The following is a 24,120-nucleotide window of genomic DNA, read 5'->3' as shown; positions in this document are numbered from 1 at the left end:
CCATTACCACCTTAGATTTGCAGCCATAGTGGGAAGAATGGGAGTCTGCTTTTCAGCTGAGGTCCCTGACAGGAGCTGTAGTCACAGAGAGACAAGGCCCCCAGATGAAACCAGAGCAGGGCAAGGGGCCCAAAGGCAAAATAAATAGCCCCTTCTCTTTCCTGCCCACTGGTTCCCTGCCAGTGTCTCCCACTGTCCAAACCCCAGAACCCAGAGGGCAAGAGAATTCTGAATGCAGCCTGGGAAGATCAGCCTGCCAGACCTCTGGCACCAGAGACCTGGAAACTTATCTGCACACAGTTTCCTGCAAGTGCCTGGCTCGGTGGTCCTTCTAGGGGGGCCCATCAGGGGAGCCTCCCATTGCTGACCACTGCAGCCCTGCATGTGCCCTCCCCTTCTTCACCTTCCCCTTCCACAGCCCAACACTGGCAGGAGTCCAGGCTCTGCTCTCTCTACTGATACTTGTGGTCTGGTCCAGTCACGGCCATGCTATGCTTTCAGTAGCAGAGGGTTTTCAAAGGCGACCTCTCAACCAGCCCCCTTTTCCCCGGGGCCCACAGTGAGCTCTCTTTTTTAGCTCCTGTCTTAGGGAGGCAGTCAGGTAGGCAGGGGCTGCGGATTCCAGCAGCCTGTGTCCAGATCTCAGTGGTGCCCCTTGCAGACCCAGTAGCCAGAGAGTCACTCTGCTTTTCTCCAGCCTGTAGTCCCGGGGCATATTGCCTGATGATTGATAGCTAATATGAATTGGAAACTGTGCATCAGGCACTGCGCTCAGCCCTGCACTCAATCCAGTAGCTCATTTAATCCTCTCAACAGCCCTTACAGCGCTTTCTATTATCTCCACTTTACAGATGTGGAAACTGGCACACAGGGAGGTGAAGTCGCCTGCCAAGGTCATATAAACTATTTCAAGGGGCAATGTCAGGATTTAGGAATAGGATTGCCTCATTTCAGAGTCCCTAAGCCACCTGCCACTCCACTGAGGTCTAAATGAAATAACAGAGTGATGCCTTCGGTCTAGGGCTTAGCAAGGCTATATATTATGCCCCTGCTCCATCCCCCACTTCTCCTCACTGGGCTGGTTCCCACTGATTGCACTCACTTTCCCACCTCGCCTGTTGCCAGATCTAAATGTTTTCTATTTGGGAGAGAAATAGTCTGTTGATGCCACCATATACTAGCTCCATCTGCATAAGGAGAATCTGAAGGAGTCCAGTGGGCAGGAGGAATCCCTCAGGCCAGTTAGTCTCATCTTTTGAGAGGTCAAGAATCTCAGGAGTAACCCCTTACTGTGAACACTAGGCCACTGGGCAAACAGACATGGTAAGAGTCAGCTTGTCGTCATGGTCTGGGGTGGTGGGGGCTGAGGCTGCAGCCTGCAGCCTGGGGGAGATAGGAGATAGGAAAGCAGCCCGGAGGGGGGGGGGGTGGGCACAGCCTCTGCTCTGCACAGTAAGCCAGCACTCTGCAGAAAAGGAAAACAAAACCTTGCTTCATAATGTTTGCCAGTGCTCATGGTGTAGGTCAGTGGTTGATTTTAAGCTAGGATGGAGGCGGGAAGAGATGCACACGATTAGCCAGGGTGAGAGGGACCGGCCATTATCACCTCTGCCCTCCAGCCCATCCATGCTCTTTCAGCTTCTTCATAGACACCATGTCCCTTCCCAGAAGGGGGCTTGCCACTCTCTCAGCAGGAAAGCTGCCCCCACCTCTGGACTTGATGCCTTTGAACTCCCCAACCCTTCAAGCCTCAGCTTGAGTGGGCATCTTGGGGTCTGGCATCTGGTAGCTGTGCTGATGTACTTGTTGAATGCTTGAAGAATCAGAAGCCATCTGAGCTGGACCCTAGTGGATGAATAGGAGTTTGAAGGTGGATGTGTCCCATAAATGAGTTAATCCCTTTATGTTGATCACCTTTTAAAGGCCTCACCTGGTCCCAACATTTAATATCTCATAATGGGGATTCACTTTCCACATGAAATTGGGAGGGGACAAACCATATTCAGACCACAGCACTGGCTAAGAGTTTGCCCTATAGCTGGACTGACTGGGTTTGAATCCAAGCTTTATTCACTGACTGTTGGCTTTGTGACCTTAGACAGGTTGCTTATCATCTCTGGTCCTGGCTCTTTCTCCGAAAGTAGGAGGGACAACAATACATAATCTCATGGGATGGTTGTATGAAGTGAATTAGGTATAAAGCACTTGGCACAGTGCAGGGGACACAGTAAGCACTCAGTATATGTTGGCAGTGACTGTTGCTAATATTACTATCTCCAGGAGTGAGAAGAGCATATACTTAAGATAAATGTAGAAATTATTTTATTTATCCTGATCCTAGTATAAGAAGAGCACCTAATATGTATGGGCCCTCTCTCAACTGATCCTCCCCATAACTCTTTTCTTTCATTTTTCATTTGTCATAGAAGGCTCAGATAGTTTGAGTGACTTTCCCAGGGATAAGAAGCCAGTTCATGAGAACCAAGCCGCGTACCCAGCTTCCTAGGACCTGTTAGGAATCAGCACAGGCTTATTCGTAAGAATGCAGCATCCTGGGAATTTGCCTTCTTTCTATCTAATCCTCCCCAATTTTAACTCATTTTTTTGTCTTTTGGCAAACTCTTCTCCCTGAACCTCAATCTTCTGATCTATGAAACCAAGGGTGTTTGTTGACAGGACATAATGGCAAGTGCCTATAGTCCCAGCTACTCAGGGGACTGAGGCAGGAGGATTACAAGTTTAAGGCCAGCATGGGCAACTTAGTGTGGCTTTGTCTCAAATAAAAAATAAAAAGGGCTGAGGATGTAACTCAGTAGTAGAGTTTCCCTGGGTTCAGTCCCCAGTGACACAAAAGAAAAATAAAAAACATAGGAGGGTCTGTGACAGCCAGGGTAAGTACTGCTAATTGCTATAACAAACAATCCTTTCACCTCAGTGGCTTAACACAAAGGTTTATTTCTTGCTCAGGGCACACCAGGTCAGTGGGGATGGGGGAATCCCACATACTCATTCAGGGATCTGGGCTCCTGCCATCTTGACTCAGTCTTTCCCAGGGCCTCAGAGATCTCCCCCTAGCTCCTGAGCAACTGGCCATCAGATGAGGAAAGGGGGGATGAAAAAGAGATGCTGCTCTGAACCATCTCCCCTCACCTCTGGACAAGACTCACTTTCATTCACATTCTACAGGCAAGAAATAGTCATGGGGCCCCAGCTAGATACAAGGGACTAAAAAATGGGTTCCAAACATGTGCCGAGAGAGAGAAGGTAACTCAGACCTGTGACCACTGGCCATCTCTGCCCCAGGGGTCAGCCAGATCTCCACACTGGAGCACAGGAATCGGGACTGTGGGACTCTCCTCCCCAAGCTGTCCCTCCGCCTCCCTCCCCCCTGGGGAGGAGAGTCTGTCCCTGCCAAGCCTCGAGGGTGGGTGGCTGGTGAGATAATGATCTTCCCATGCTTATTGCCTCTTGGAAGGCAGGTGCTGGAGAAAAACCAAGACCGCTTTGATTTTTCTCCCTGTTTCCTTCACATTCCTTCCCAGAATAAATTCAGCCAGCCCTCGCTCCGAACAGCAGTGCCTGGGATGCAGACTTCTTGTTCTCCACGTCAGTGTCAGAGTGTTTCTCGTGGCCATAGCCTTAGGCTGGGAGTGAAGGCCCAGCCTTTACCCTGATGCCCATGCCTATGGCCCATGCTCTCGCCCCTGCCTGCCTCATTGGCATCAGCTGTCACAGCTCTGAGACAGGGGCCTTGAGTTCTCCAGTGATGTAGAACCCAGAATCAGTAGGGCTTTGAGACAGTACAGGGCTGCCTGCACCCTTAACAGCCACCTGGAGCCGAAGGCAAATGGCGTGGGACTAAGGGTGTGGCCTTCAGGGTCCGCAGCACAGATCAGAGCCCGGCTCAGGCGAGTTACCTTCTCATCTGCCTCATCTAGAAAATGGTTCAACAACCACACATTCTTCCCGAGAATAACTGAGCTGCTAGGGCTAAGGGATCTGCGTATACTTCCGGTGCTTTATAAATGGCTGCGGGTGTGGAAAGGGTCATGGTCTCTACTTACGCTCAGGCCAACCTGGAATCCAGGAAGACTTCCGGAGCCTCTGCCCACTGCAGATACTTCTTTCCCAGACTTCTTAGAAACCTCCTAAGAGGCCTCCTCAGAGAAGGCTCTTGGCCTGATCACACCATCTTTAGAGAAATGATATCCTTCCGATGTCTACCTGTCATCCTGCTGCTGCAGCTTGAATCCATCCTGTTCCCTTCGTCTGTGAAGCTCCCTCCCACCCACCACCCAGACAGAAGTTACTAGAGTTAGAGATGGGTCACCTGTCCCACCTGTCCCCGGCCTCCAAGCCTTTCCTTCTCAGGCCGAGTGGTGGCAATGCCTTCAGCCTCCTCCCTGGGCCCACTCTCATTTCACCCTGGTCCTCATGGACTTGAGAAGACCCTCTTGCCTCCCCTGCCTCTCCCTCCAGCTGCAGAGCTCACAGGAAATAACTTCCTGGGTCCAGCTCCCCCAGGGGCCTTTTTCTCACCCGTCTTCCACCTTTGCTGGGCACACAGGTCCTGGCCTTGCCCAGGCACCGTAGAAAAACTGTGCTGGCCTGTGCTCCCGCACCCCTTCCCCACCCGACAGAGCTCCCTAGGCCTGAGCTTCCTCCTCTGCCTCCTGGGGGTGACTAGGGTAAGTGTCCTGGCGGTGGGAAACAGTGGGTGGTCTCCAAAGAGGTGATTAGGTGAAGGTGCTATTCACAAAGATGCACTGGGGTCAAGGAACCAAGGAGGCTGGTGGAAGACCTCAAGGCTAGCTGCCAAGAAGGCTGGCATGGGCAAAGAGGGGAAATTTCCAGAACCTGGAGAAATCCACAGCTGCAGGACAGGGCTGCCCTTCAGGTTCTTGGCCTTTGAGGGGGAACTGAGCCATTGCTTGAGCCTCAGCAGACTAAACACCCTGACCCTCCTGTTCTCCCACCCCCTGAAATTTTTGTGGGTCTATCTACAGAACCCGCCTGCAAACTGAACAGGGCAACTGGTGGAAGCTGTCTCTTAGATGAGGCTCCTGGGGCCCAGAGCTGGACAAAGACCAGCAGAGACTGAGCACGGAGCGGCAGGTGGACAAAATCACTAACAGGGGTTTCTGTGGTGTCTGCCTCCAGGGTTCAGTCCCATGAAGTGTTTACCTACCACCACTAGCAATGGGGGGGCGGGTGTATGACCACCCCTATTTTTTAGTCATGGAAACTGACACCCTAAAGACTAAGTAACATCACTGCTAGCAAGTGATGAAGCCAGGTTTTAGACATCTCTGCCTCACTCCAGATTTCCCCACTGCCCGAGGAGTTGGCTACAGCCAGAGCATAGCCAATGTTTTATGATTGAAGGTGACCCTTCCCCATCACAATTATCTTCCTCCGGTTTCTATAATCCCTCCATTATTGATTTGCTTGGGCTGAGCTTTTCCTTCTCCCTGCTGTACAATTTCAAATGCAAATATCTATGGAAGAGATACCATTTCCGTCATTCGAAAAAAATTTCTTTCTTTCTTTCTTTTTTTTTTTTTTAAATCCAGGTGCACTCTACCACTGGCTACATCCCCAGCCATTTATATTTTATTCTGAGACAGGGTCTAAGTAACTGAGGCTGGCCTCCAACTTGGAATCCTCCTGCCTCAGCCTCCTGAGCAGCCGGGATAACAGGCATGCACCACCGTGTATGGTCATTCATTGAAAACTTCCAGGGAATGAGTTCTCACCTCCTTCTTTCTGCTGGGAGAGGCCTGTGAGTCTCTGGAGGCAGCCAGCACTAAATAAGAGCTGTGTTGACCCCAACACTTGCAGAATTTTCTGGGCTTTTTCATTCCCGGCATCTCACTTAATCCTCACCACTTTCAAGGAGACTGACATCAGGAACCCATTGTTCAGCTGTGGGACAGTAACCCAAAGAGATTAGGCTGCACTAATGTTAGCATTTGGGCTATGCTGGGCAGTCATGCAGGGTCAAGTGCTCTAGATTTCAAAGCCAAATGACTAATGCCATAAAATCCCAAATCCGGCGCTTACTAATTGAAACTACAGAAAAGGCCCCTCCTCACCACAGCCTTCTGCAGATGGGGGTATGGACTGTCCCTTCTGTGTGGAGTGCCCATGCTGTCTGTGGAGAGAATTAAATGTGGTCATTCTCAAGTCCTCAGCACAGTTCATGGCACCCAGCACCCAAGGTAGAGAATAGTCTTGGCCAAGGTACCAGACAGTCTCGGACTTGGACGAAGACAGCATTGATTCTCACCAGTTGGATGACCCTGAACAAGTGACTTCACCTCTCAGAGTCTTCTTTGCAAAAGAACATTCGCTTCCCTGTTGCATAGGACCCAGGCAGGGATGAGAGGAGATGAGGTGGCTGGAAGCACTTTTTTTCCCACCACTCTATAAATGTAAACATATTTCTTGAGCAAATAACAACAGTCAACATCAGCAAATATTTGCTGAGTTCTTATTTTGTCCCAGGACTGTTCTAAACCCCTAACATGTGGTTTCATTCAATTCACAAAGGAACCCTGTGAAGCAGGATTTTTGTAAGTCCCCACACGCCAATGAGGAAACTGAGTTTCAGAGAGGTTAAATAATTGGCCCAAGATTGCACAGCTCGTAGGTGAGAGAGCCAGGTTGAGAAGGCAGCAGAGGCAGGAGCACCTGCAGTGAGCTGGACCCTGGATCCCCAAATGAGTAGCATTGAAGAAGCCCAGAGTCCAGCAGGGTCTCAAGCTTTTGTACACATAGGACATCAGACCAACAGAGATGCTAACCCTGTGGGTTCATGGTGTGGCCCAGGAAGCTGCTCTTAAATTCCCACGATGAAGCCTGTGTAAGTGGTCAGGTAACCAGCCAGGAAGGACGGTGGCAAGTGTCTCACCAAACCATCAGTAAGGGCTACTTTGTTGAGGGTCATGGGTCCTCTAAGGACCCTGCGGGCTCGGACAGGAGAGAAAGGAGCCCGCAGTGGGACCCATTTTCGCCCCTGGCCTCCAGGTTTGCCAAGTACTACAAGATGGAGAATGGCAGCGAGTACCGCACACTCCTGAAGGCTTTCGGCATCCGCTTCGACGTGCTGGTGTATGGGAACGTGAGTCCTGGGGCCCGGCGTGTGGACAGCAGGAGGGGCATCCCAGGCCAGCTGCTGGGCCCTGCAGGGGCTGACCAGAGGCCACATCTCCCATCCCCTCACCTGTACCATGAAGGGGTGGGCCCTGCCGTTGCTCTATGGCCCTGTGAGAGTCTCTGGCTGGGAGACCGCGTTCAGCCTCAGTTTCCAGCCGTGTTCCGGCCCTCCGCCTACTCCCCCATCTTTGCGCACACAGGCCGGCAAGTTCAACATCATCCCCACCATCATCAGCTCCGTGGCGGCCTTTACTTCAGTGGGAGTGGTGAGTTCAGCCTCGGGCGGGGGGGGGGGGGGGGGGGGTCAGACGGGACAGCCGGGGTGGGGCCCAGGAAGGGGTGGAGCCAGGGGAGAGGGCGTGGCCAAGGCGAGCCCTACCTGGGCTGGAAGGTAAGGCCCTGGGTTGACCGCCCCCAGCATTCCCACAGAGCTCCTTATCCAGGAGTTGCCTTCCAGCAAGTTCCACATCTTACAGTTTCTGGTTCTCACCATGAAGGTGGGGAGGAGACTCCAGAGCAAGGTGGCGTCAGAGCCCTGCTCCCACAGACTCCTCCCTCTAGATCCTTCATTCCTCTCTCCAAGCTCTGAGGGTGGTAAGGGGCCAGGAAGGTGGCCATGACAACACCTGCAAAGCCCCTGGGCATTTGCTAAGGGGAGTCATCAGTCCGGCCTCTCTGGAGGAATCGCCCCACGCCTGACCCACTGTCTGTCTGGGGGCAGCTCAGTAGCCACTTGAACCCATGGCTTCCAGCCTCCCTGATCCCACCCCTCCCAGGGCCACCTCTCTGAGCCTGCCCTGCCTCTCCTCCTCCAGGGGACAGTCCTCTGTGACATCATCCTGCTCAATTTCCTCAAGGGGGCCGACCAATACAAAGCCAAGAAGTTTGAAGAGGTGAGTGGGGTGGGGGTGACACGTGGAGGGCCCTGGTGGCTCACCTCTCGGGGTTCCCTGGAGAGAAGTTCAGTGGGCCTCAATAAATATTGGACGTCCAGACAAGAGAACATTTGGGTGAGAGGACTCTTCAAAGAGCTTTGGAGTTCTGTGAGTCATCGCTGTCAACAAGTCCCCACCCACTCATTGTCCCATTTCTGCAGGGGGACACATCCTGCCTTGGGATGGCTCAGGTTCTTCTTTGTCCCTGGAGTACATGGGAAGAGTCTTGGGATCACACAGGCTTGTCTAGCTCCCCTAATGACCAGGTCATGGCCCCGAACCACCCGTTCTGTCTGACGGTGTTACCGTTGTTGACCGGTGACGACTCCTTGCTTCCCCAATGTTAAAGTATAACACCAGAGAAGCACGGCGAGGCAAGTTTAGAGTGGAAAGTAGAAGCTTTATTAAAGGACAGCAGAAAAGACTTCTCCCAGGAGGAAGAAGAGGACCCAAGAGGTGGAATCCATGGAAGGGCGATGTCTTCCCCTTTTTATAGCTAAGGTCTTCTTCAGCTTTCCCGCATTCCTGTGGCATTCCTGTCCTTTGTTCTGTTAACTTTCAGTGATGGAATGTAGGTGGAAAGGCCCAAAGGGTGGGGCACAGGTGGGCCAAAGGAGTAATCTGGGCCGGAAGGACTTTTGGATTAGCATCTCCATCTTTGCTGGGAGCTGTTTCATTAACTTTTCTTTGGGATGGGCTCTGGGCCTTGGGCACATTAACATTCCAAGAGTTGTTCCACTTTTCCTGGACTCCATTTTCAACACAGCCTTCATTTTCGATTTTACTCGATATTAGACCTGATTTACTGAACTACACTAACTACCTATCTTTAAATCTGGCTTCAACGGGACCTTGCCCTGTCACAGCAAAATAATGTCAGTCCTTCTGCCTGCAGGTGAACGAGGCAACACTGAAGATCGCCAACCCAGAGTTCTCCAGGGACCAGGCCACAGAGGAGAAGCAGTCCACGGACTCAGGGGCTTACTCCATTGGCCATTGATGCCCCACACTCACCCTTGGGCTCCAGGCCTCCCCAACAGGGAGCCCCACTGGCAAGGGGGGTGGGGAAAAATAAGGGTTCTAACTTCTGTGGCCCACCCCATGGGGCCACGGCTGGGAGCCAGGGGACTGGGCCTCTCGTGCTCCTGCAGACTGGTAGTGCTCTCCCTACAACCTCAGTTCACCTTCACCCTCTGCATGCCCCCATCTGCTTCCTGGGACTCCGGGACTGCAACACCTAAGCTGCCCCCTTCCAAAGAGTAGAGATACTAATAGTAATGACGGGTGCCCACAAGGACTTACCAAGTGCCAGGCACTTCCACACGCACTGTCTCATTTAATCCTCAGACAATCCTCTAAGGCAAATACTCATTTCCCTGTTTTGAAGACAAACTGAGACTCAGAGAGACTGAGTCAATGGTACCAGGCCACACAACCAGGAAGTGAGAGAACTGGGATTTGAACCCAGGTCTGACCAACTCCTTTGCCCATACCCAAAAGAGAAGAAGGAAGTCCCTTACTACAACAGCTGCCCATCCCTGACCCTGATTAGGTTAATAAAGAGTAACCCCAAGCTTTCCCAGGAACTCAGGCCCCACTGTAGGGGAGCCTATTGAGACAATGGGTCTCATCTCTCACTTGGGTGGGTTCCTAGTTCAGAAGGAAATAGGAGGCATGACTGTCCCACAGCTCAGTCCCCAAACCAATCCGGGAGCCAGATCAGGCCACGCCGTGGGGGGAGGTGATTCTGTGTTTGTAGTTGGGCCCTGTCCCAGCAGCTCAGCAATCTTTATCTAAAATGTCAACGACAAAGCTGCAGTGAGACCCAATGTGCTGTGAGCTGCTCAGCCAGGTAGCCAGGCCTGTCCTAATAGATGGTGGTCTTCTAAGGTAGAACCTAGAGGGGCCTCAGAAACCATCTTGTCCCAATTTGTTCCTTACAGATGAGCAAACTAAGTCCAGACAGGGAAAAAAACTGGTCCAGTTCCACAGAGTTAGTGGCCAAGAGAGAACCCAGGTGTCCTGCTGCTCCGAGGAGGAGGAAGCTGGAAAGAGCGTCACCCTGGCTCCATTGGCCCAGATGTCCCACTGTCTCCCTTCTGGGCTTTCATACACTGAGAGGCCCCCAAACACACCAGGACAGAGTTCAGGGGAGACCCGGCCATTAGGAATCCCACACCATACACAATTTAGAAGCATCTCCTTAAAACTAATATGAAATTAGGAATTAGAAGAGGCTCATGCAAGCAAGAACCCTGGGGTGTGAGTTTCCTGGGATTCCTGGTGAATCTGCATCTGGAAAAGCTGGAGTGTGGACATGATCATAAGGTCTCAGCAAAAATGAGCTGAATGATAGATGGAGGGCTGGCCCCTCACTAGAAGGTGCAGGGAAATGAGGCGGGGGCAGGTCTGTGAGCAGTTTGGGAGGTTCACACTGGGTGCATCTGCAAAAGCCCAACCCCAGTGATCTCCCATTTCAGGGGGAGAAGGGGCAATACTCCCTCACATGAGGCCCATAGCTCGGCCCTCACTCACAGTCCCCTCCTCAGGGTGGTGGGTGACATCACCCCAGGGCCAGCCTCAGGAACTGGGCAGTGTTGGGAGACCTGACCAAACTTCATTTCTCCAGCAGAGACATCAGAGAAGGCCATGGCACGCCCTCCAGCCAGGAGTCCCACAGGCAGCCCTGGTGAATCCAGCTCTCAGGAAGACAAACTGAGACTCAGAGAGACTGAGTCTGAGGCTGGACTCACAGGGATGCTAAGAAGGAGATGGAGGCAGCTGTGTCCTGCAGAGGGACCCTTTCCCCCAGCTCCTCCCTTTCCCCCAGACTGGGGTGATCCTCCTGCAGGTGCCTCAGCCCCTCCTGAGCTTGCCAGTAAGTGTATGTGAGCCTGGTGCTGTCCTCCCCATATCTGAACCCAGTACCACTTCTATGTGCTAGACGTAGGGCTAATATCAGTACTAATGACAACAGCTAACTTGTCTCTGTCACGTCGTGGTTTGCTCAGCACAATCACCAACACAATCACATGGACCTTCACGCCAACCCTGGTGAGGTTGCTATGGTTTGTTATTAATCCTGTTTGATAGAAAAACAAATTGACAGTAGGTGGAAATTCGAGCTGGAAAACCATGCTCATTGCTGCTTTAATTACTCAGCATGAAAACTAGCATTTTTTGATGCTCACCCATTGGCAAGCAAGGGCTAAATGTGTGACAGGCAATGCCTAATTCAACCCTCGTTTTACAGAAGAAGAAATTGAGACTTACTAAAATGGAGAGGTGGAAATGAGAAAACTGGTACTTGAACCCCAGCAATTTGTGATTCTGGAGCCTGGGATCTTGACTCCTGTGGTCTATCTGGGAAAAAAATCAAGAAATTTGTTGACACCTTCTTTTCTATATGTCTTGGGCTTAAATAGATTTTGCTTCGGTCACAAGCAAAAGCTCAAGGTTTAATCAAACAAAGTAGGTCAGACAACCCCTTCCATCTGGTAGCTATGCCATCAGAGACACATGGGCTCCCAGGTCACTGCGACAGGAAGAGTGGGAGCTGGAGGATCATGGGAATCATTTAGATACCAGGCCTGAAAGTGGCCTACTTCTCACCATATCCAATAGCTAGATTCAGTAGCAGTCTGCAGACCCAATTTTAGTGCAAGGAATACTAGGAAATACAGTCTTCTTGGGTCTCCAGGAAGAGAAAACTGTGAACACAGCACTGTCTTCTCTTTTGTAATATTTCCCTCCCCACCCACCATGCCCACCATACCCACTAACAATTCCACACATCCTTCCCTTGTGTGTTTTTTCCTAAAAAAGCTTTGTTCTCAGCAATTTGTCAATTAGGCTCCCAGAGGAATTAGTAGTTAACTTTCTAGGGAATTTCTTCTCTCAAGAGCATTTGCTTTTTAATCAAGAGCTATTCAAAACCAGAAGGTCTTAAACAGCCAAATGAACCAATATATAAAAGTTGAAGTAGAGACCCAATAATACACAGCATCAGATTTGAGGAACCTACTCTGGCCTGCCCCAAGGAAGATTCAGCCTGAGAGGATTCTGGCCTCCCTCTTTCTTTCTCCTCCCTGCCTCTATCTCTGGTCAAGATATTGGGCTACTGGCTTTGGCTAGAGGCCATTTGCCACGAGGGAGGGATGTAGAGGTTGATGAAAGGGGACTTGGCATCCAACTGAAATACCATTCCCATAACTACCTAGGTAGAGCTCCCCTTCCCTCTCCCTGGAGTTGGATTCCACTATTCCTTTTAGAAGCACAGCATCAAGCATTGGCTTATTGCAGTGTTCAACACAGAGACCTGCATGAGGCCCTACCCCCCAGGCAGCTCCCTTTCCATACTTTGAGGAGAATGATTACCTGACATGCTGGGATTAGAAGCTGGCTGACCCGATCTCCATCCAAGGTGGAGGGATGAACACTTCTACTGAGGACAGGTCTTTTCACCTCAAGTTCTTGAAGGCCAGGATCAGTGAGGTTCATGGCCATACCAAGGCCCATTCACCTGCATCCAGAGACCTGCCCATGTTCAAAGAACTCATCCCTGTTGTTTCTCCACCACCCATACCCCAGGGCTGACCCCTGTCCTCTTCTCTCAACCCCAGCACTCTGGGAAACAGTACATTTAGAAAAAATGAACCCTAAAGCCACATTCCATCAAGATGCAAATACAGATCTCTGTGTACACAATGGCTATCTGTGTCAGGTACACACTGACACATGAACACACGCACACTCACTAATCAAACACACAGATATGCATACACATATATAATACACATAGAGATTCAAGCATGTAAGGACACAAAGTTACACAGACATAAACATTCATAGGCACACACGTACAGATACACTCATAAATACATAGAGGTATAAAATGTATGTGCACTCAACACACAAATACATGCACATTTATGCACATTCACATGTATAGGTTTTTATATGCAGATACTCACATATATAAAGAATACCTCAAATATATACCAAAATAGATACATACACATGTACATGGGCGCACATAGGAATACTCCTACACGCCCCCCCCCCAACACCTTTCTCCCTCCCTCCCTCTCTCACACACACACAACTCTACCCTCTTAATACCCAGTCTCAGCTCTAAACTTCCTGCTTCGTGAACTCTAAATCCCTCTTGGAGCCCAATGCCCCAGCTGGCACAAAGTTAAGGCCAAGGACAGTGTTCTCTCGCCAAGTCCCCAGGGTCTTTTTTTCTGAGAAAGTGGGTGAAGGAGAGAGGCCCGAGGCTGTATAGAACGGGGAATGGGAACCGTGCTGCCAGCAGACATCTTGCCTCGGGCTGCAAGGCCCAGGCCGGCGGGAGGCAGCTTCTTCCTAAGACTGGCCCCTCTGCAGAGGTAGGCGGCGATGGAGGAGGTAGACTTTCTCTCTGCTGGCTTATGAACAGAGATGGCTGCAAGAACCGGAAATGGGAGTCATTCTCAGAGGCCAAAGAGCACAGGGCTGGACTAGAAGCGGGTTTCCCCAAGACAAGGTACTTTCTCCCAAGTGGCGTCCCCCAAGTGGGATCTTCGCCTGCATTTTGGAAAGCCGCCCCGCCCCGCAGCTCACACTGAATCCGTGCCAGGCGGGCTCCCCACCCGGCACCGAAGGCGACCTGCCCGCCGCGGTGAGCGGGTGCAGAGAGGCAAAGCCGGCCGAGGGCGCGCCTGGGCCCCGCTCCGCCTCCAGGTGGCGCTGCCGCGCAGCAGCTCCGCACCGCCGGCGGCGGCCGGGCTCCGCCATCTTTCACTTCCCCGCAGAGGGGAAGGCTTCCAGGACTTTCCCAAGCTGGGGAGCCCCCAGAAAGAGCAATGAAGAAAAAGACCCAGGGAATGCTGTGAGAAGTGTGGATTTATGGCCAGGAGAGGCTGGGGGCAGAGTCCAGGGCCGAGAGCGGGGCAGTGGCAGCCAGAGGCCTGAGGCTCCAAGGCTGGTTCACCGCGCCACTGGCTCAGAAGGAGCAGACGAAGGGCAGCTGCCTATGGCACGGAGCTCGTCGCCAGTGGCCATCTGGAAGTAGAGAGCACAGTGATGTCAGCTGCCTCTCTGGGTCTGGCCGATGCCCCACCCCTTCCCTCCTAAGGTACCTCGGATGTCCCTTCTGCAGCCATCGTCATTGGGCGTTGGACACACTAACTTACATTTACCAAGCCATATCATGACCTGGGCTATGTGCTAAGTGCTTTCCCCGTCGACTGTCACCTTCTGTCCTCACCTCAACTCCAAGAGGCAGGTGCTGTCATGATCCTTGTCCCACAAAGAGGAGACTGAGGCTTGGTAGAGATCAATAACTTGCCTGTAACCTGCCTGGCAAGTGGCAGAGCTGGAATGTGACTCCTAGCCCTCTTGCTCTAGCACATATGGTCTTAGCCACTAACTAAACTCCCTCACATCTGCCGTGCATGCTGTTGCCCACATCTGCTGTTTGAAGCTGGCATCTTGTCTCTCAGCCATCTCTAATTACCACACCCGGCCTTCTCCTTCATTCACACCTTATATCCATGTGTCGCTCTCATTTTCACATTGACCACTTGAATCTGTCACCCTCTTATCAGAGGAAGTTAAGGACCCCTAGCCAACTCCCTCATACCTAGAGGACCCCTGCCACCTGGTTTTATTCAAGGGATCCCTGTATCTCAGCCTTTCTCACAGACAAGTGATAACTCACAAGTTGGGGTTGGATGTGAGCTTAAGGAGATGTGTCCAGGCAGCTCAAAGGGATAGCTTCTGAGAATCCACTTTGTCACCCCCTTCTCCTTCCCCAGGGGCCCATTCCCCTCACCTCCAGTACATAGGGTCACACAGTGGCCTCCTGAACACCCAGGTTGCCCTGAAGCCCAATATGCAAAATTCCAGGAGCTTCCATCAGTCCAGCAAAACTTCTTCCACAGGAACTGGAGAAAAGATAAGGCAGATCAGAGGGCAGAGGTCTAGGAAGGCAGATCCAGGTACTCAGAGATAGCCACTGCTGCCTGCCTGGCCAGGAGCCAGATACCTTTGCAACCTATTCCTGAAGCTTTGTGGGCAATGGCAACCGTTTGTCCCAGCCATCCCACAGAGCAGACTTCTCCAACCACACGGGAGGATCTTGCTAACATGCAGATTCTGATTCAGGAGACCTGGGGTTGGGCCCAAGATTCTGCATATTTAACAAGCTACCAGGTGATGCTGATACTGCTGGCCCATGGACCACACCTCGAGTACCAAATATAATGGCATTTATTCATCCACAATCTCAGAGCCACCTCAAGATAAGAAGATCCCTATTGTAGAAATGAAGAAGCTTAGGATTCCTAAAGCTCTTCAGTTAGTAAGTGACCAACCTGAACCTAGAATCTGTCTCATGACTTGAGTGTTATACTGGTAAATGTTTTTGAAACCAGCTCTGGGGAAAGGTGAGAAAATGGGAAGTAGGAAGGAGCCCTGATGTATAACATGATATTTTGGGTTCTGAATTGTCCCACAAAGGCTCATGTGCTTGTGGTTTGATCAGCAGCCCATAGTGTGATTGGGAGATGGTGGCACTTTTAAGAGGCGGGACCTAAGCCAAGTGCTGGGATAAGTCCCAGTGACTCAGGAGGCTGAGGCAGAAGGATCACAAGTTGAGGCCAGCCTGGGCAACTTACTCAAAATAAAAATTTTAAAAAAGGTTGGGGATGCAGCCCAAAGGCAGTTCACTATTGGGTTCAATCCCCAGTACCCCCCAAACCAAACAAAAATGAGGCAGGGAAGCAGTTAGGTCAATGGGGGTGTGCTCTTGAAGGGGATTCTGGGACCCTGGCCCATTCCTCTCTTCTTTCCTGTTGCGATGAGGTGAACACATCTCCTCTGCCATACACTGCTGCCACAATATTCTGTGCTGCCACCGGTCCAAAGAAACACGGTCAAATGACCATGAACTGAAAGAGTGAGCCAAGATAAACCTTCTTCCTTAAAAGTTGATTCTCACAGACATTTTATTGGGGTAATGAAGACTGATGGACATATAACAACTGCCAATATCCTTGGTGTAAAGGATACCATGTCTGATTTTAAGCTACCAGCATGGAGTTAGCTCAGAGATGTGTGTAATTTGTTCTCTCAAAACAGCACAAGCCAGCTCCGGCACTTGTTTGCTTACCCCTCTATGGACACCTTATCTGTGCTAGGTTAAGGCTTGGCCCCAGCAGGTGCTCCCTTAAAACAATCAAAAATAATTTTCTGTACTGAATAGTTGGCCCCGGACTTACCCAGCCCCTGAGGACGCCTCCAATCCAGATCTGGGCCTGGTTTATCTTACTGGCCAAACAATGAACATGATAGTTGAAATTGTAGTTGTGAATGGAGACAAGGTTGCCTTGGTAGCATCTCCTGCAGACATTCTGCAGAGATAAGGGGGGAGGTAGAAAATTCACTCTCTTTTTTCTCAGATTCCTGAGTCTCCAATCAAGACACCTACAACCATTTTCAAGTTAGAAATAAGGGACCTATTTCTCTCCCTCAATAACTTTTGCTCCTTAATCAGTTGCCAGGGCATTCTTTCAGGAAATAATAATAATAATTATTATTAATAATACTTATTTATAGTTACTATTTACTGAGTGTTAATTCTAACTATCCTGAATGCATTACCTCAGTTAACCTTCACAACTCTAAGATATTGGTAGTATTCAGTCAGCTTTCTGTATCTGTGGGTTTCTCATTCACAGATCTTTAAAAACCACAGATCAAAAATTTTTAAATTGTATCTGTACTGAACATGTACAGACTTTTTTTCTTGTCATCATTCTCTAGACAATACACTATAACAGTAATTTATGTAGGATTTATACTGTATTCAATATTATAAGTAATCTAGAGAAGATTTCAAGTACATGGAGGGAATTGCACAGATTATATACAAATAATTTGCCATTTTTATATAAGGGCCTTGAACATCTGAAGATTTGGGTATCTATGGCAGGGGGGGAGGTCCTTGAATAAATACCCCATGCAAACTGAGAGACAACCGTATTTCTTCATCTTACAAATGAAGATACTGAAGCTCTGAAAGATGTGGCTACTTGCCCAGGTGACAGACCGTGGAAAGTATAAATAATATTGAACACAGATGTATCTAATACCCATGATTTTGTTCAAATTAGTGGTTCTCAAAGTGCAGTCCTCAGACCAACAATATCATTGCCACCTGGGAATTTGTTTCAAATGTAGATTCTCAGGCTCAGCCCCAGAAATTGTGGGCGTAAAGTCCTCAAATCTGTATTTTAACAAGACCTCCTGGTGATTCTGAAACTAGGGTTTGTGGGCCACTAAGTTAAACAACTAGAGAACAGAAGTTTGGATCTACTCTCTTCTCTGAGCCCCCATTCCCCTTCCCACCGTGCACCGACGCTCCTGGCCACTTACCTGAGCTTGAGAAAATGTCTTTGGAGTTTGCACCAGCAGATAGCGACAGGTTTTGCACCCAGAATCTCCCTGAATTTGAACAGTATCCTCTTCCCTGGGGCATAGCAAGTTCTGCTCTAAAGGAGGTGGGCCTGACTCCACAGCCTCCTCATCTTCAAAGGCTTCTTGATACCCTGAAGTCTTGACCTCATCGCCCTCTACTTGAATCCCCTCTTCAGTCAGGGCCAACTCTCCCTTCTGCTCCCCCGAGCCATCTGGATCCTGATCCAGGTCTGTCTCTGTCTTTAGGCTCTCCAGATGGGGGGCATCATTCTCTAGGAAGAAGAGGTAGCCTGCCATCACATCAGAGGCTCCCTCCTTCCAGGACCACGGACAGCTCCAACCATCCTGCTCAGGTCCTCTGGAGCCAGCCCAAACGGCCTCCTCCATGTTGGATGAGGAGAGATGTCTTGGGTCAGAGTCACAAATGGATGAGAACCTGACCCCTGGCTGACTCCAAAGGTGTACATTTGGGGGCAGGAGGAAGGAGCATGTGTGAGAATCTTGGGACAGCCACCAGCTCTTCATCTTAACAGGTGGGTGCTTACCCCTTATGAAGGAACCCTGAGAGAAAATTCAGGTCCCAATTCTAAGTTCAGGATAATCTTGCCAGAGATGGGCCAGATCAACTGAGGAGGAGAGACTGGCCCTGCCCCATGGGAGTAAAAATAAAGGGAAGGGAACATTAAAAAGAGGAGAAAGGAGAAATGATGAGTGAGAAGGGGATGGGAGGACTTACTTACCCAGATAAAGAGCAGAAACTGTCCCCAGCAGGAGAAGGGCTAGGTGCAGGGGGTGTTTCATATCTACTCAGTCTCGTAGCCAGACACAACTCCGCCTTCCTCCTCGAGGCTGTCTGTGTGTCTAGCACAGCCCCTGGCACATAGTACAGCAGCAATATTTGTTTAATTAATTGATTAAAGGACAAACTAGAGGGCTTCCTCTTCCTCCAGTGGACAGACCCTGAGCTGAAGCATCTGGAAAAGGAATGGGGAAGGGACAGCACGGGTACAAAAGTCCCCTTTTCCTGAAATCCTCACACAATCCTGGACCACAATCTCAGACCTTATAGGAACAGGGCTGCTGAGTTCCCTCATGCTGGGGGAGGAGTGAGGGAGGATAGTGGCCATCACTGACCACCTCAGGACAGGTCTCCTGGTGTTTTCCACCTGAGATCCCACTTCCTCCCAGGCTCTGAACACCCCCCTCCTATGGCAACAGGAAGAGTACTCACCTTCTGGCTCCTCCAAGTTCAGTGCCACTGGAGGCTGCGCCCCACAAGCAGCCTTTATGCTGGGCTTTTGGGGAAGTGGGAAGAGGCCAGGATGATTGCCCCAGGCCAGGGCTGGGGCAGTGGAGCTGATAACAACTGTTGGCTCAGTCTTCTTACCTCTGGGTCTTGCTCTCTCCTGGGACTGCAGGGCCCTGCCCTGTCCAGCCTGCTGCCCTGAATGGGAGCCCACACACACTGTCTTGCCTGGCTGTCATGCCTATTGTCCAGGCATATTATTATTAGTGTCCCTTAAAGTTCTCCATCTAGCCGGGCATGGTGGCATATGTCTGTAATCCCAGCAGCTCAGGGATCACAAGTTCAAAGCCAGCCTCAGCAAAAGCAAGGTGCTAAGCAACTCAGTGAGACTCTGTCTCTAAATAAAATACAAAATAGGGCTGGAGATGTGGCTCAGTGGTCAAGTGCCCCTGTGTTCAATCCCCGGCACACCCCCTAAAAAAATCTAAATAATATCTAAACAATGCCCCTTAACTCAGGAGTAGCCTCCCATGATCAGTATCCCAGAAGTAGGGACCTCGGGGAGCAACACTCTCTTGAGCTCTTATTTCCCTTCACCCATTTCCACCAGGAATGTTTGACTATTTGTGCTTCACACATGTGAGAAATGAGGCGTAGTGGAGGAACACAATTTGCCAAGGTTACATGGACAGTGAAGGAACTAGGATTTCTAAGTCTCTCTAGCTCCAACTCTTTTCTCCCCTCCTCCCATATCCTCACCCCCTGCCCTCCCTCCCTCTCTTTCTCATTTTTAGTGTGTGAAAAACCTTGATGTTTCCTCTGTACTGAAAATCTAGATCAGGGATTCCTAACCTTTATACTGCTTATATTTGGGGCCAATTAATAGTTGTGGGAGGCTGCCCTGGGCATTGTGGAAAGCTCCACAACACCCCTGATATCTACGAGATATCATCTTACTAGATGTCGGTAGCAGCTCCCCTGAGAACAACCAAGAATGTCTCCCCTCATTTCCTAATGTCCTCTGGAACATCTGGGGATCGCTGATCTAGAACATGCCATTGTGTCCAACCTCAAGGCATATGTCCATGGCTGGCCAAGAGGCGGAGCTAGAATGAAAAGCTACATGCAGAATCTTCCAGACACTGATAGGTCACCTTCCCACCCCAAGTTTACCTCCGCTCTCTTACTAGAGGCTGATAGGAGAGTCCAGAGTCGGAACTAGGATCAGCCAAGTGAGGCCCTCATCTTAGATGCAAAATTTAAGGAGGCACTAAAAAAAAAAAAATTCAGTATGCAGGATAAATAGTATTTTAACACAGTCTTTCTTTAAAGTCAAAATTAATGCAAAACATCCTTGAGGAACAAAATATCAAAATTCTAACCTACCAAACCCAGCCAAATTCCCAGCAGTCCAAAGAAAATTCAGCAAATGCTGAGCCCTGGCGGCCAGATTGCTCTGCCAAGACTGTGGAGTGGAGGGGGGCACTCAACTCCAGGCCTCCTACTGGAGAGTGCACATTTGTTGCCCATATTCCAGCCCAGGCCTCCAAGGCAGCAGGGACAAGTAGCCCGGAGGGCCAGGAGGCCTGGATCCCTTCCCCTCCTCTGCTCTCCCAAGGGAACTACAAATGGAGAAGTAACCGAGAGGTTATTTCTGGGCCTGGTTGCAAAGTAACTGCCTTGGCTCTTATCTCCCTGGCCCAACGAACCAGACCTGCTTATCTACCTGATTGTGGGAGGATTGGCCAATGCCAGGGCCCAAGAGCCTGGTCAAGGGATTTCAAACTTGAGACCTCCCTAGTAAGAAGGGAGAAGAATGGACTCCCTTTTTCCATATTCACCCTCACTCCCTCACCCCGGAACCCAGGCCAGGGCTCCATTCTACCTGTGATCGGATGACCTATTATCTTGGCTCTCTCAGGAGGCAGCACCTCCATCATTTTAGAGATGAGGAAATGGCATCTCAGAGAGCCCAAGAGCACAGAGCAAGTTGGAAACCAGCCTAAACCCAGGTCTTCAGGCTCCTTACCCACCCACAACTGCCTTCCTCCAGCCTCCACCCACGGACCTCCCTCCTCTCCAAGCCCATTCCCTGCCTCGAGTTGACTCGTTTTTTTGTTTTTGTTTTGCACACAAACCTCAGGCAAAGACATTCTAATGACTTCAACAACCTCATCAATGACCACAATGGTGATGCCTGTCTGAGTTAAAACTAGAAATGACTTTTTTTTATTTTTTGTACTTGGGATGGAACCCGGGGCACTCCACCACTGAGCTACATCCCCAGTCCTTTTTATATTTTGAGACAGGGTCTTACAAAGTTTCCCAGGATGGCCTTGAACTTGGGAATCTTTCTGCCTCAGCCTCTTGAGGTGCTTGGAGTACAGGCATGTGCCACCATGCCTGGCTCAAAAATGACATTTTTGAAGGTCCACCCCAAACTAGATCCTACAACATAATCTTTTAAAAAATCATTCTACAAATTGGGTATTGTCATCTCTACATATTTACTACAAAATCAGGAGAGGTTAAATTACTTACCCAAGTTTCACAAACTAGTAACAAGTGGTATGCAGGACCCTAGTCTGTCTGACTTCCTAGTCCTTGTTTGATAGACCCAAACGTGCTACACCGTCTGGCCAGTGGTGCCAACCTTTTCAACATACTTGGAACACCAAGTCTTTAGATGACTGTCAGCAGCGATGTTTACAGATTTAGTCCAACCCTACACTACACAAAGGTTGGGTCTCATCGTCTCTAAAGTCACATGGTCCAGCTACTCAGGAGGCTGAGGCAGGAGGATCAAAACAAGTTCAAGCCGGGGTAACTTAGTGAGATCTTGTCTCAAAATTTTAAAAAATGAAAAAGGACTGGGGTGGAAGCTCAGCAGCAGAGTGCTTACCTAACCTGTGTGGGGATCTGGGTTCAATCCCCAGTGCCAAAACAAAACCAAAACAAAAACAAAAAAAACAAAAACAAAAACCCAGGCACATGGTGTGGTGTACAGTGAAATCACAAAGCCCAGAGTCAGCCACTCTGTTCCTCAGTTTTCTCATCTGTAAGGATAATAATAGGACCTTCCTCTAATGACATCATCTGGTTGTGAAGTTGGGAGTGGCTCTTGTCAGTCACCTTCTGAGATGAGGCACGCGGAGCTGCGGGCGGCCCCGTCAGTGAGTAAGGAGTGAGCGCTGCGTCCTTTGAGCTCTCTGCTGCTCTGCTCTTTGCACCGTGTACAGAACTACACACGTGCCATTCCCAAGGGGTGATCTTCGTTTCCCAGAGCTCAGTTAGCTTCTTGTCAGAAAGAATTGCACACGCACAGCAATTCTCCTTATTTCATGATCTTTACTTTAAAAAAAAAATCTTTTTATGAACAAATAACATGCACCCTGCCCCGTGCACTGGAGAGTGGACGGCAGAGGGAAGCTTCACAGTGGGCGCCACTGGGAAACCACACCCAGAACAATAGACGGAACAGGATGAGGAGCCCTGAAGCCTCCCTCCCGCCTCCTTCTTGACATTATCCCCCAAAGGGAATCTCCATGGACTGAGAGTCAACACACACCCAACCAAAGAGATGTGTGAGGAAAAAGATAAAATCCACCAACCACTCCAATAGAACCTAGCACATAATAAGTGCCTAGCAAATGGGAGACTTTATTTAAGAGTGTGTGTGTGTGTGTGTGTGTGTGTGTGTTTTGCTGGGGATCCAACCCAGGCCCTCATATATGCCAAGCAAGTGCTTTTCCACTGAGCTACACCTGTGGTCCCTATTATTCTTTATTATATGAGGAAACAGTGCCCTTTCCACGTTAGAGTATAAAGTCCATGAGGGCAAGGACTGAAAGGCCTTCAGCTACATTCTCACAGCATCCACAACAGGGCAGAACCCATCGTACCTGTTTCACATGTTGCCATCTGTGAAACCAGCGCTGCCATAGAGCAGTGTGTGTGTTCTGTCTCTTTCTCAACTGAATGAAAGACCCTGGACAAACTCCTTCCCCTCTCTGAGCCACACTCAAAAACAATGAGTTCTTGTTGTGTATCCGTCTAAGACCCCTGTCCCATGTTCTATGAATTGTCCCATGTTCTATGAATTTGAAGATTTCTAAAGGGAAAGGGCCTCAGGGCATTGACCCCTTTTACTCTGCTGGCCTCCCTAGTGGAGAAGGGGTTTAGAATGCCTTTCTTCTGATGGAAGCTTCCTCATCTCCAGCTGGGTGAGTCTTATGTCCCAAGAGAAACCCAGGAGTGAGGGAGAACAGCCAAAGCCTCCAGTCATGGGGTCATAATGGTTAAAGAAACAGACTTTAGAGCAGCTAGAGTCAGATCTTGGCATTGGATGCACTCCAATGTTTAGTCTTGGGCAAGTCTTTTGACAAGTCATGACTTTTCTGAGTCTGCTTCTGCAAAGTGGAAATAAGAAGGATTGATTGCACAAAGTCATTATGTAAAATACCTGCCACAGCTGGGGGTACTTTGTGGGTGCTCAAAAAGTGGTAGTAATGAGCAACTTATTGAGCTTATATTATAAAAAACTACATGAGCTAGAGGTGATGGTGTATACCTGTATTCACAGCTACTCAGGAGACTGAGGCAAGAGGATCACAAGTTCAAGGCCAGCCTCAGCAAATTATCAAGACCCTCCCCCATCTCTGATGCATAGCAAGTTGTCTTCTTCTGGGTTTTCCCAGAAGCAGAGCTTGAGGCAAGGATTTGAGTGTAAATACTATAGTAAATTTGGGAAGTGCAGAGATACTAGTAGGAAGCAGAGAATTCATCTGGGGAAGAGCAGGCAGCCAGTACAAGGTGTGTTGTAAGGCCAGTCACTTAATGGGTAACCGAGAAGTGGTGCCCAATACATGCCATGGATCTATTCCATTTAAGGGGCAAAGGACTGGGGTGCTTATGTACCCACTTCTGAGAGTTGTCTGCTGTTCCCAGGGACGTGTCAATTTCCAATCACATCAAACCAACCATAGTTCTGGAGTTGGGAGAAATGAGTGGAAAAGGCCCTTGGACACAGAGATGTACATATAAGCCCACCCAAAACCCTGGAAGTTCTGGAAGATGAAGCAGGGGTTCCTGGCAACACCTGCCATATAGATGCCCAGTAATTGGATCTTCTGAGACCCACCAGAGCCCATTCAGCTGCCACTGGAAAGCTCCACAGACCCCAGTACCAACTCTCCATCCTTGAGGAGCAATAACTTCTAAACCATTCTACGAAAGGTATAGAATGTGTGTTGGAATCATAAGGCAGAAAGTTCAAAGGTGAGGCTAAGCAGTGTGGACCAATGATCTCAGGAAAAAATG

The 24,120-nt window shown here is 49.8% G+C and overlaps 2 protein-coding genes across 2 annotated transcripts in view; one reads left to right on the top strand and one right to left on the bottom strand.

Annotated features, from left to right (window-relative positions):
• P2rx3 (purinergic receptor P2X 3) overlaps positions 1 to 9,237 on the top strand; it is a 28,149-nt gene extending 18,912 nt beyond the window's left edge. The window contains exons 9-12 of the mRNA XM_027944666.2: positions 7,030 to 7,123; positions 7,359 to 7,424; positions 7,974 to 8,051; positions 8,989 to 9,237. Coding sequence (XP_027800467.1) covers positions 7,030 to 7,123; positions 7,359 to 7,424; positions 7,974 to 8,051; positions 8,989 to 9,093 — 343 coding nt within the window. The 3' untranslated portion in view covers positions 9,094 to 9,237. The remainder of the gene's footprint in view (positions 1 to 7,029; positions 7,124 to 7,358; positions 7,425 to 7,973; positions 8,052 to 8,988) is intronic.
• A 4,724-nt stretch (positions 9,238 to 13,961) lies between these two features.
• On the bottom strand, positions 13,962 to 18,842 carry Prg3 (proteoglycan 3, pro eosinophil major basic protein 2). The gene is made up of 6 exons (XM_027944540.2): positions 18,787 to 18,842; positions 18,296 to 18,428; positions 17,514 to 17,827; positions 16,358 to 16,489; positions 14,911 to 15,022; positions 13,962 to 14,138 (listed from the first exon to the last, which is right to left on the bottom strand). The coding sequence occupies exons 2-6, from the start codon at positions 18,354 to 18,356 to the stop codon at positions 14,080 to 14,082; spliced, it is 678 nt and encodes a 225-aa protein (XP_027800341.1). The 5' UTR covers positions 18,357 to 18,428; positions 18,787 to 18,842; the 3' UTR covers positions 13,962 to 14,079.
• Between the last annotated feature and the right edge of the window lie 5,278 nt (positions 18,843 to 24,120).

This window comes from Marmota flaviventris, chromosome 9 (genome assembly GCF_047511675.1).
Source record: "Marmota flaviventris isolate mMarFla1 chromosome 9, mMarFla1.hap1, whole genome shotgun sequence".
Taxonomy (NCBI): Eukaryota; Metazoa; Chordata; class Mammalia; order Rodentia; family Sciuridae; genus Marmota; species Marmota flaviventris.
This window is presented reverse-complemented; position numbering and strand designations above follow the sequence as displayed.